This window comes from Pteropus vampyrus, unplaced genomic scaffold, assembly GCF_000151845.1.
Source record: "Pteropus vampyrus isolate Shadow unplaced genomic scaffold, Pvam_2.0 Scaffold11, whole genome shotgun sequence".
In the NCBI taxonomy this organism is placed as follows: domain Eukaryota; kingdom Metazoa; phylum Chordata; class Mammalia; order Chiroptera; family Pteropodidae; genus Pteropus; species Pteropus vampyrus.
Window position 1 is genome coordinate 9061619 of NW_011888792.1, and position 13048 is coordinate 9074666.

The 13048-nt window shown below is 33.6% G+C and overlaps 1 protein-coding gene across 1 annotated transcript in view; it reads left to right on the plus strand.

Annotated features, from left to right (window-relative positions):
• The window catches only part of ADGRV1 (adhesion G protein-coupled receptor V1), a 494515-nt gene that overhangs the window by 64616 nt on the left and 416851 nt on the right, over window positions 1-13048 (plus strand). Inside the window, exons 20-23 of the mRNA XM_023522723.1 lie at window positions 3865-3991; window positions 4607-4824; window positions 5416-6159; window positions 8403-8776. Of these exons, the coding sequence (XP_023378491.1) occupies window positions 3865-3991; window positions 4607-4824; window positions 5416-6159; window positions 8403-8776 (1463 nt within the window). The remainder of the gene's footprint in view (window positions 1-3864; window positions 3992-4606; window positions 4825-5415; window positions 6160-8402; window positions 8777-13048) is intronic.

The following is a 13048-nucleotide window of genomic DNA, read 5'->3' on the forward strand; positions in this document are numbered from 1 at the left end:
TTCCTACAAATAAGGACATTCTCTTATATAACCACAGCATAACCATTAAAATCAGGAAGTTAACCTAATATAATCATTGCCTCAGATCCCATTCAAATTTCTCCAGTTGGCCCAGTTATCCTTCCTAGCAAAATGAACCTTCCTTAAATCATGCATTACATTTAATTGCCATGTCTCTTTAATCTCTTCAATCTGGACTGATTCCTCAGTTTTTCCTTGATTTTCATGATCTTTGTCATATAGAAGATCATAGGCTAGTTATTTAGTAGAATGACCCTTATTTGGGGTTTGTTTAATGTTTCCTCATTATTAGATTCAGGTTTTTCATCCTTGGTAGGTAGGAATTTCATAAAAGGTAATTCTGCACTTATCATAGCCCTTCAGTTGCCACATGATTTTGTTTTGTCCCTACTGTGATGTTCACTTTAGGTGGTGACAGCCAAGCCTTCTATACTATACTTTTTTTCCCCTTGGAATTAGTAAATATTTTATGGGAAAGATATTTTAAAACTATGTAAATATCTTGTTGCTCATCAAACTTTCAATTTTTTCATTGATATATTTATCACTATGGACTCATGATTTCTTCTCCCCCCTACCCCCCATGATTTCTATCTAATGCAATAAGATTTATTTTGCAGTCAGTATTTGTTTTGATGGCCAAATTATCCCAGATTTGGCCAGTAGTAGCCTGTTAGGGATGACTTCTTTGTTTTGACATGTCCCAATTATTATTTGAACATTTTCTTATTTTCTGACAAAGCAAGATGTTCTAAACTCATCTTATACTTTTCCTGTCACAACCCTGAAATCAACCATTTCTCCAAGAAGCTCTGGTTCCTTTTAGTGAAGAATGTTATTTAGAAACCAGGATCTGGGTACTAGGTGTGCTTATTGTTATTGTTATAATCCTCCTAGGCTCTGTTAGTGTACAGATACAGGGAATATATGTATGTATGTATGTATGTATGTATGTATGTTTTTATGTATACATACACACAAACTTTTACATCTCTAGTTTTATATCCAACTGTTTATATTAAAAACCATTAGTTCATACCAATATCTCCATTTCTGTTCAATATCAATGTTTATTCTAGTTTTTTCCCCTTCCATATCTGTCCCTCCCTTTTCTGATAGTGAGAAATACAGCTCCCATTATCTTTCTTTATATTTAGTTATTTGATCAATTCTCCCTGTATGTAACCACTTTCCCATTGCTTCTTTTACCCTCCTCCCACAATGAGATTACCTTTCTTACCCCACGAGGATTCTCTCCTGCTTCAAGTCAAGCCCCTTCCACCATGCAGATGCCTTCCCACTCCACTTAAACCCTGCCACACAATAGCAAGCTTTTCTCCCGTGGAGATGCCCTCCTCACCTTGCATGAGCTCTAGCCCTTGTGCTGGTCACTGTGGTGCCCAACCTCCACCCCAATGTCAATGACCTCCTTGCGCTCTACCTGTGCCTTTTGGACTGAAATATTCAGAGAAGAGGAGGAAAAGAAAGAGAGCACTTAATTTTTATTTGTGCTGTGTTTCTCTTTCATCTTCTTTGTCTCTCTCCATTTGTCTCTTCTCTTATTCCCCTTTCTCTCTTTCTCATTTTTCACATGACTTAACTAAGGACATCAAAAAAGTAAAAAGTAGAAACTAGTCTCTGGTAAGGAAAAATTTGAGCTTGCAGAATAATGGCCACAAAAGAAATTTTACAGTTGCAAAAATCATAAATTAGTCAGGTCTTATTAGACCAAAAACATTTTGATGATTTCAATCATTATCCTAAAATTTAAATGAAAAATTGCTATAGATAAAAATAAATAGTTAAGTAAAAGTGCAAAACAGTTTTGCTGTGAGGTATGTAGAAAGTTGATGAAGAAATAATGTCTTAATAGAGCTTACCCTATAAATAAGTTCTTGATTCCATTTATGAATTTGATGTAATTTTAGTGAAAATTATTATGTCCCTAACATTTTTGGTGTCAAAATGTCAGTGAGATTAAACTGTTGTCAAGAACAAAATGTCGCTGTGATTACAATAGTGATAAAAACATGATGAACCTCTTGTAAAGAGAATGGAAAATGACTGCCAGGAGAGGTGAAGTGAGTTTATTTTTCAAGATGTATCATTGGGGAAATATGTTTTTGATATTAAGAGAGAATAAGAGAGAGAATGAGTGAGCAAGCATACATAATCTGTGACTGGACACCTGGCCTGAGGTATGTGTGTATATATACTACCACTGCATTTGTCTTTAGTATTTTTCCATTTTTCTAATGACTTTAGCTATGAAGACTTAAATAACAAAAATCTCTAGAATTTGTGTTTTTTATGCCATTTCTTAGTTCTTTCTCTCCTTCTTTTCTCTCCTTTCTTATGGTGTCAAAACATCTAGGGCCTGAGGGATCCATGATGGGGGAGATGGAGGGGCAGCATCTCTAACATGATCTAGTGCTGGCACTGGCTGTCTATGCCTTATAGTTATTGTTCACAGTATATGCCTCAAAATTGAGTTATTGGATCAAAGGATTTGGCCATCCTTAGAGCCCTTGTTAAATATTTCCAGTTCTCCCTGAAGAAGAACTGAATGAGTTTTTAGCATCACCTGTGACATGTTGTATGACAAATGCACATGATAGTAGAGCCCTGCCAGAATTTGGTTTTATTATTTTTATTTGTTTTTGTTAGATCTTATGACATAATATTTTATTACTTTATGTTGTCAAATTTTCTATATAGTGATTTACTTCCTATTTTTATGTATTTCCCCCCTCTTTCCATTGGCTAATTATCAAATAAGATTGAATACAATTGTATATTTACATAAATTTTTTTTTATGTGCAAGTTTGCTCTACATATAATTTCTGTTTCTATAATTTTAGTTTTAGGTGTTGCCCTCATCTAATTTTGAAAACTTTATTCGTATCAGTGTAACTAACATTTACAAATAACTTCTTTGTACCAATTACTCAGCATCTACTCTGCCAGAGCATAGAATTGATTAAGAAGCATTTGTCCAAGGAATGTATAGTGAAATTTGTGTGTGTATATATATGTTTGTGTGTGCACTAATATAATGTGATATTTGTTATGATACATTGACAAAGTGTGAAGTGCTGTAGAGGCACAGTGGAGATGCACTTAACTTGGGAATTCAAGGAAGAATTCCTGGAAGAGTTGTTTCTTGAACTGGGTCCTGAGACTTGATAAGAGTTAGGTGAGTAAAGATGGGAAGGACTTTTACTTACATATGGAACAGCTGCAGCAAAGAGGAAGCGCTGTCGACCTCAGGGAAGTGATGAGAAGAGACCTAATGAATTGGCAGTAATGGTGCAAACATGCTGTGGAAGGAATTGGAGTAGAGAGGAATCAAGTTCAACACCATAAAGATGGCTTTGTTCTGTTTATGACCAGATCAAACTCTGTTGCCCAAAGTAAGAGATGTAAACTTAAAAGAAGAACACTTAAGCCAGTGATTCTAATAAATATGGACAGGAATATTGTTATGTTATGGGGATAATCCTTTCCTTATTTTTTTATGAAATGAAAGAATCTACCTCAAAAAGTTGAAATTAGGTAAAGCTATATTGTTTATCTCTAATTAAACTATTGAAGCGATATTCCTGTTGTGAAGAAAAGTAGTATGTTTTTCAATAAAATAATTCTTTTGTAATTTGTAATTAAACATTTCCTCAAAGACAAGTCACATTAAATTTATTTAGGCATCTCTCTTGATGACCGCCACTGAGGAAATTCTTGCTGAAATGTGCACTTAATTATAAACTGTTTCTTAATTTAAAAATACTAATTTAACAGGAAGTTAACTACTTTTTGTTATTTTGACTTTTCCGTTTTTAATTTAGGTGATACAGTAGTATATCAACATGGAATAGCGACAGTGATAATTGACGCTAATGATGACCCAAATGGTATTTTTTCTTTGGAGCCCATAGACAAAGCAGTAGAAGAAGGAAAGACTAATGCATTTTGGTAAGCATGTTTAGATTTAAAAAATTTCAAATTGGATAAAATAAAATAAAAATTTTATGCAAAAATTTCTTTCAAAATGAAAAAATTGGTTAAGATTGAATAATTTCATAGTCAGTAATATGAATTGTAAACTTTTTTTATTCGGTTACCCTTTGTTAAAAAAAAACAAACGAACAACACTTTAGCTGATAAGCAGGACTTATTCTCCTCACCTTCCTTACCCTAACTTCCATCCTTTGTCAGGACTGAGTGTCTTCAATATTCAAGGTCTTCTGGAACTCCTCTCTTAAACTAACCTTAACCTGTCTTTTGCTTTTGAAGAACATTTGCCAATGCTCACCTAAATTTTTTCAGTTGGGCTTAGAGCTTAACTTTCACTTTGGATTTTAAAGACTATGACTTTTAAGACTGCTTCTCTTGATATTTATTTAAAGTTCTACTTCATTCTATCCTTTCTTCATGGTTGCTCAGTAAGGATTGGCTGGCTGGTTTATATTAAAGACGGCAAATAGAAAAAGTACGTTTTTTGATATGACACAGAAAGCTCTCATTAGATTTAGATTCACTACTAATAAATTTTTCATAAAAATTAATTTTCTTTAATTTATTATGTAGGATTTTGAGGCACCGAGGACACTTTGGCAGTGTTTCTGTGGCTTGGCAGTTGTTTCAGAATGATTCTGCTTTGCAACCTGGACAAGAATTCTATGAAACTTCAGGGACTGTTAACTTTATGGATGGAGAAGGAGCCAAACCAATAATTCTCCATGCTTTTCCAGATAAAATTCCTGAATTCAATGAGTTTTATATTTTAAAGCTTGTTAATATTTCAGGTGCTGTGTTTTCTTTTATTTTTTACCACTAAAATTTAATATTTTATATTTAAATAGAGCTGTAGAGAAAATACAAGTGAAGAAGTAAGTAAATCTTGATTGTCTGACTTTAAATGTCAGAATATCCTTTTTAATAGAAGTGTTCTTTTTAACATTCATTTTGTGGTCCTAGCTCAGTTAAATTTTATGGATGGAGACTTGTATCCCTCTTCAAACTTGTAAATAGATTTTTTTCCCACCCCAATATAGTATCTCCAACAAAACATTAATAGAAGTTAGGAACTTAAAGCTTGGTCTTTGTGCCATAATTTAAACAATCAATTGTCCCATCACTTTTAGTTTTAAGCACAGGAATTCAACCTCTCTAGTTAATATCCTCTTTTCAGGCTTGACTGGTTATTAATAAAATTATGCCGAGCCGGAATACCTTTGAAAATGTGGTATAAACCATATGCTGACACTGCTGTTCACTGATGAATGGGTAAATTATTTAACCAGAAGTTTGCTAAACAAATTCCTTTAGTTTTCACCTTAAACTAGAAAGTACTTCAAATTCTGGTTTCTCATTCATTATAAATTTTCTTATTATAGGTGGGTCCCCAGGCCCTGGGGGCCAACTAGCAGGAACCAACCTCCAGGTGACAGTAATGATTCCATTCAATGATGATCCCTTTGGAGTTTTTATCTTGGATCCAGAGTGCTTAGAGAGAGAGGTGGCAGAAGATGTTCTCTCAGAAGATGACATGTCTTATATCACCAACTTTACTGTGCTGAGGCAGCAGGGTGTCTTTGGTAGTGTACGTGTTGGCTGGGAAATACTGTCCAGTGAGTTCACTGCTGGTTTGCCTCCAATGATAGATTTTTTGCTGGTTGGAATTTTCCCCAGCACTGTGTTTTTGCAACCGCACATGCGACGTCACCATAGTGGAACAGATGCTTTGTACTTCACTGGGCTAGAGGATGCATTTGGAACTGTTAATCCGAAATACCATCCCTCTAGGAACAACTCAATTGCCAACTTTACATTTTCAGCTTGGGTAATGCCCAATGCCAATACAAATGGATTTGTTATAGCAAAGGATGATGGTAATGGAAGCATCTACTATGGGGTAAAAATTCAAACAAACGAATCTCATGTGACTCTTTCCCTTCATTATAAAACTTTGGGTTCCAATGCTACATATATTGCCAAGACAACAATCATGAAATATTTAGAAGAAAATATTTGGCTCCATTTTTTGATTATCTTGGATGATGGTATAATTGAATTCTACCTTGATGGAAATGCAGTGCCCAGAGGAATTAAGAGTCTGAAAGGAGAAGCTATTGCTGATGGTGAGTGTTATCTTTACACCCAAGACACTACATTTGGAATTTAAAAAAATTTGGTTTCTTAAAAAAGCCAACAGATATTTAAAAATCTGCCTGTGTTTCGGTTTAATTTCTTTAAATAAAACTGTGTGCCTACCAAGACCATAAATTCTGTGCTGTGCGTAGCAGAAGAGTGTCAGGTAAAGTCTTTGCCCTTGAGGTATCTGGAATATGCTCTGGGCAAGAGACGTGAAAACAGATCACTTCAGTACACTGTAGGAAGGAAGGAAAAAATTACGGAGGAACATTTATTCCTCTTGTAGTAGGAGGGGTGGGGCATGATCTTTTAGCTAGAGAAAAGGACAAAGGTGTAGAAATTCGAAACAGCATATTGTATCTGGGGAGCTACTGCTAGCTCAGTCTTGCTGGGGATGAAGGGTGGTGAGGATAAGGTATAAAGAGGAATCGGAAGAGAAATAAAAAAGTCAGCAGTTACAGGGGTTAATAGTATCAGGAGTAAACTGGTGAATTCTGTGGAGTGCTTTGAAGAGATAATCTTTGTTTTTAAGCTGGATCTATGCTGTTTCCTGGAGAAACACATTTGCATGTTTATACACCAGTATTGGTTATCTCCACTATAATCACCACTTCCCTTCCAGCCCCTCTATCCTATGATTTGATTCTGTTTTTTTATTTAGTAAGAAAGTAGAACAGAACTTATATGGTTATAGCTTAATGGGATATTTTTGTTTTGAACTTCCTACATTAGATATCTGGTTGTCTTTTTTTTTCCTAGTGGGGAAAAAAAAATGGATAAAAGAAAAAACATGCACACACTACAGATTTCAACCCCAACACCTGTGCTTACAGCACTGTGTGGCATTAAGTAATTCACCTTTTGATTGTGTTATATACATATCTGTTAACATTGATTCCTTTGGCGATAGCATGGTGGTAGAAAGAGAATGGGAAAGCCTGGGGGACCTGAGACCTCGTGTTTCTTTTCTCTGTTTAGCTTATTGCAAGGAACTTATATTGTTTTTGTAATTTGAAAATGTATATGTATTTTTCAAGTTATTAATGAAATATAGTATATGTTATAGATAATAAACTATATAAAAGTGTACATAAGTGTACAGGTAGATGAATTTTTTAAAACTTTAAATTCATGTTTCAGCACACATGTAATCAGCCCCCAGATTAAGAAGCATCATTCCAGAAGCCCCTTTTGACTCTTTTCCAGCCATTAACTCACATCCCCACCTACTATTGCCATTTCTAAGAGCGTAAGACTAGCTTTTCCTGTTTTTTAATTTATGTAAATAGAATTGAGCAGTGTTTACACTTGAGTGTCTGGCTTCTTTTGCTCACTCTTGTGTATGAGGTTCATCCATATTTTTGCCTATTGTAGATATTTTACTCTCATTGCTATGTAGTCAGTTCAGAACCACTGGAGAAGGCATGGGACAGTGCAGGATACTTGCAACAACCCCAAAAGCACTGTCTGGGTAATGACTTGTAAAACTGCCTTGGTTGATGATATTGATAAGAAATATTACTTGTATATTTTCCCTAAATCACCACCAAGCTCTCATCTTACAAAACTATCTTAGTCGAGTTACTGGAGAGGAAATAAGTAAAGAAGAAATAAGAATTGGTGAATTCCCAAAAAGAGTTGTTATTGATAATTGGGCTGCATGCTGTTATCACCATGAAAAAGTCCCTAAAACTTCATATATAATGTTGTTCCTGGGAAGAAAAAGAATACTTCTTTAGAATTCATTGCATTAATTTTTTGGATAAAGAGTTATATTTGATTCACAAAACTTTTTTTCCTGAATTCTCACGACTTTGTTTGTTTATTTATTTTTATGACTTTATTTAAATCAAGATAAAATTCTAACAGATGAAGCCTTGAGGTTTTCAAAGAATAGTAATACCAAAGTTTTAAAATTGTGACTGATTCGAATCATTCTATTCTTAGATGTAAAAGGAAATTTTAATATTTCCTAAAAGAAATGTCTGTTCAAATATAAATGCATATATACATGCCCACATATATACATATACACACATACATACACATGTATAAAATATCCATTAGTACAAAATATGTTAAATCCTAATGATTACCATACTGACTTCATTTTTCATCACAACAGAAATAACCTTTTAAAAAATTATTCCAGTCCTTCCTGAATCACACTTATAATTTAGGACAGGATAGTTGTAGGTATTGCAGCATTTAAACCCATCTCTAATTTCAGGTCCTGGAACACTGAGAATCGGGGCAGGAATTAATGGCAATGACAGATTTACAGGTCTGATGCAGGACGTGAGATTCTATGAGCAGAAATTGACCCTTGAAGAAATTTACGAACTTCATGCTATGCCAGCAAAGAGTGACATACACCCGGTTTCTGGATATCTGGAATTCAGACAGGGAGAAATTAACAAATCATTTATTATTTCTGCAAGAGATGACAATGAAGAGGAAGGAGAAGAGTTATTCATCCTTAAACTAGTCTCTGTTTATGGAGGAGCTCGTATTTCTGAAGAGAATACTACAGCAAGATTAATAGTACAAAAAAGTGACAATGCCAATGGCTTGTTTGGTTTCACAGGAACTTGTATACCAGAGGTAAGTAATGACCGTGGAGAATTTTGGAGTTAGAAAATTCATTGTAGGTGGGTTTATTTCTTTCATTTGGCAAGATTGCTTGAATATCTGTCTACTCTAAGCCCAGAAGTATGCTAGAGCCAGTGGTTACAAATGTAAATTATAAGGTCTTTGCTCTTATAAGTTTACAATATGAATCAAAAGCTTAATAAGCTGATAGAAGTAATAAGTTGGCAAATGAAACTTTAGCAGTTATCTTTAAAGTTAATGCACTTCACAGAATGTATAATTATACTCTTCATGTAATTTACTTTTTAACTACTATTTGGATACCACATTAATAAATAATATATATTGAAAGCTTCTATGAATAATTGCAGTTGAAACTTTATTAAAATATGTTTTTTTTTTTTTCCTCATATGTGAAAAGTACTTAAGTAGTTAGTTACAACATTCTTCCATGTTGGGTATAAATGCCTTTCTTATCAACCTTCTTGGCCAGCTCAATTCATTAGGCTGTTTTACTATCCTTATCAGTTCTTTCCAAGTTTTCAAAGATTCGTAATCATCTTGGTTTCCTGTTCAGTAATGTGAGATCTCATGAAACTACTTCACAGGTGTCTTGTGTGACAGCAACAGCTCAGTGTCTATGAAAAGATGCCAAAGAACAAGAGAGCCTTTCCCTTTGCAAGTCAATTCTTACAGGGTATATATGCAAAGTGAAATGGTTAAGAAAAAACATGAATGGTTAGAGCTTGGAAATATATGTGGGTTGTAGGCTTCATTGTTGTTCAGATTGGGGAGCCTGACTCTGTGGAATGTCTTATTGCGCCGCTTAGCTTTATGGTTCGGTGACAATTTTGAGAGATCTTTAAATAGTTGTCTTTTTCTAAACTATCAATAAAATATCCTAGAGTAGGGGGACAAATGTCATGTAAATCTGTAACTTAAAAAATAAATGTTTATTTATAATGATAGTGCTGTTAACTATTCAGTCATCAAAGAACTTTACATGTTAAGATTTTTTTATACACCTTTCTGACAGTCCATAACATACTGCAAAAATAGTATTATTCTCTCCTTTTATAAGGTTAGCAACAGAGACTAAGGAACCTGAGAAAATAACCTATGTTGAATTAAATGAGACAGGATCAAATACCTGGTTCAAAGCTTGGCAGTTAATAGTACATTAGAAATATTTTCCTCTCTTTTTTTTTTTTTTTATTTGCTCCTAAGATACAATGGGAAGAATGAGAATTTAAACCTATGTTTTGTGACTTCTAACCTGTTGTCTTTCCCTCATATCTTTAATATCATCACCTGTATTTTTAAAAAGACAGGTGGCTTCCATCAGAGTGTGAGGGCCAGTATATTCCTATGTAAAACCAGCTTTCCTTCAGTTCCTTTCACAACCTGGCACCTGCCTATGACTCGGACTTCTTGTGTATTTCTTCTCTTGTGTGTTTCAGTCAGACTTGCCTTGTTTCAGTTCTTATGTCAGAGCATCAGTACACCCTAGCCTTTCTATCTGGAGCACTCTTATTCCAGATCTTCAAAATTAGTTGTTTAAGTCTCAGCTCCAAACGCATCTCCTCAGTGAAGACTTTCTTACTTAAAGTGATCCCCGCCTTCTTCCAACTGATTACTTTCCATTCCTTCACCAAGTTATACATTTTTTTGTAGCATTGATCCCACTCTTAAATTACCTTTGTTATTTATACTTATTTATTTACTGGCTACCCCTTTCTACCACAAAGATGAAAGAGCTCTAAGTATAATAAGATCTTACAGTTCATTATTGTATCTCTAGCACCTAGAATGGAATATAGTAGGTACTCAATAAATCTTTGTTGAAGTTATGAGTGTATTTTAATATCAACATAAAAAAACTCATAGTTGAAATTTCAAACATGTTTAGATTTAGTTAAACTGCGTGAACAACCAAACTGAAAATAAAAAACCCATAGATTTTAAAAACCTGCCTAAAATGAGGAATAGTTTTTGAGTATTTCTCTCGTTTTCTGGGCCATTATAGTAAGTTTTCAATGCTGGCTTGTCTCCCAAGTTCCATTGCTAAATTGTTTTGGTGATGGTTTAGCTTCACCTAGGTATGTAACTTTGACTGTTCTCAAAAATCTCAGAACTTGAATGGGGCCAGTCAAGCTTTTGATTGCAGAAGAGAGAACTTCCCTAAGTAGGCCATGACACCTATATTATTACAACTGCTAGAAAGAAAAAGAAAACATGATTGGTTATTCTCTAGGCTCACATGAGAGAAATAGAGTATATGTGTATTAAAAAGAGTAAAGTTTAGATGGTTAATAGAGCAAAAGTGTTGTTGAGTCTGAAAGATCAAACACTGGAATTTGATTGTCAGGAATAATACCAAATTTTCATTTCTGAAACTGTTAAGAATAGAAGTAGCGAACTCTTAACTATCATCTTGGTGTCATTTGAAGCCAGTAATATGAAATATTTTTATCATCATCAATAATATTATTTATTGATTACCGAAGTTCTCAAAGTGTAGCCCAAGGACCTCTGGGGGTTCTTGAGATGTTCTGGCGTTCTACAAAGCTCAACCCTAATTTTATAATATACTAAGATGTCTTTTTTATTTTGACAGTCACACACAAAAACAATGGTTGTCAAAATGGCTGGCTGCTAGTGCCTTTGTGTGAATTAGGGTGGTGGCACCAAACTGTAGCAGTTATTGTCTTTTCTCCACATGCCTGTAGTTTAAAAGGTGCAAATCTCACTTAAGAATATCTTTGACGAAGAAGTACAGAATAATAATTTGATAAAATCTTGAACCTTGAATCCCTGTCTTTTTAATATTCCATGTCACAAAATGAGAAGCATAAATAAAATACTTTTGCTGCAATAACAAAACATGATAGTTGCCTTGAAAAAAAAGTGCTTATACAGATATTGAGTTGTGAGCTGAATTAGCTGCTTTTTTCATGGAACACCATTTTTACTTGAAAAAATGACAAATTTTAGTTATTTGGACTTGGGTATCTGACATTTTCATGAAATGAATGAAGTGAGTCAGTGACTAGAAGGAAGATAACTGATGGTAGATACTTCTTGACAATGGTAAAAATTTGAGCTTTCACACAAAAATTAGAATTTTAGAACGTTTTTACCTGCCAAGGTGAGTTTGACTATTTCCCAATACTTAAAGATTTTTCAGATAAGATCAATGATATTAGCAAGTACCTTGATAATATTAGCAAGTGCAATTTCTTTATTTTGTATAATGAATTGTGTCAACATTTGGAAGATCTGTATAACTAAGTGAACCAATATTTTCTAAATAATTGAACATGGGTCAAAGATGGATTCAAAACACAAAGTAGACCAATGGAGTTTAATGTATTAGAGTATGATTCCACATTGCAACTCAACTGTAAAAACCTACCACTTGTCAAATTTTGGTTATAGTATTGAGGAAGAATACCCACAACCATCTGAAAAGACTATTAAAACACTCCTCCTTTTCCAGTTATATATTTATATGAGGCTAGATATTCTTTATATACTTCAAAATAACACATAGCAACACAGAAATTGATTGTAAAAAGAAATATGAAAATCTAGCTTTATTAAGCTAGGAATTAAAGATTTGTAAAAATATAAAACAATGCTTCCTTTTTACTAATTTTTTTTGGTTTACAAAATATTATTTCTCAAAATATGTTGATTACGTTAGCATGTATTGAATTTATTACTGATGTTTTAAAATGAGATAATATATCAATATTTAATTTTTTTTCAATTTTCATTTGTAAAATGGTAAGTATCAGCAGATTTCACCAACATGAGCAAAAAACTCCCTGGGGTTCTTAATTTTTATGAGTGTTTTGGAGTCCTGAAACTAAAATATTTGAGAACTGCTTGTTCAGTCTATGCCTAGAATTTGTCTTCAGAGTTTAAATTTTATGGTTATTTGCTTCATTTTCAGAAATAAAAATCATTGTCACTTCTGTAGATTATTCTACATTGTGTTGCAGTGACATTGGAAAGTTAACTTTTTTCTTATCCCTTTGAAAATACTGGAGGCAATAGAAATTCTTTAAAGACTTCTGAGTTATGTTATGATTTTACATTTTTTATAGATTTATATGACAAAGTAATATTAAGATTAAAATGGAAGCATAATCACATGTTAAATAAATATTGAAAATGTGTAGAATATGACATACTACTTAGCATATTGAAAGAGGTAATTATTTTCTGATTTGCCCTCCCTAACAAGGAACACCATGCTCTAGAAAATAGGAGATTCTT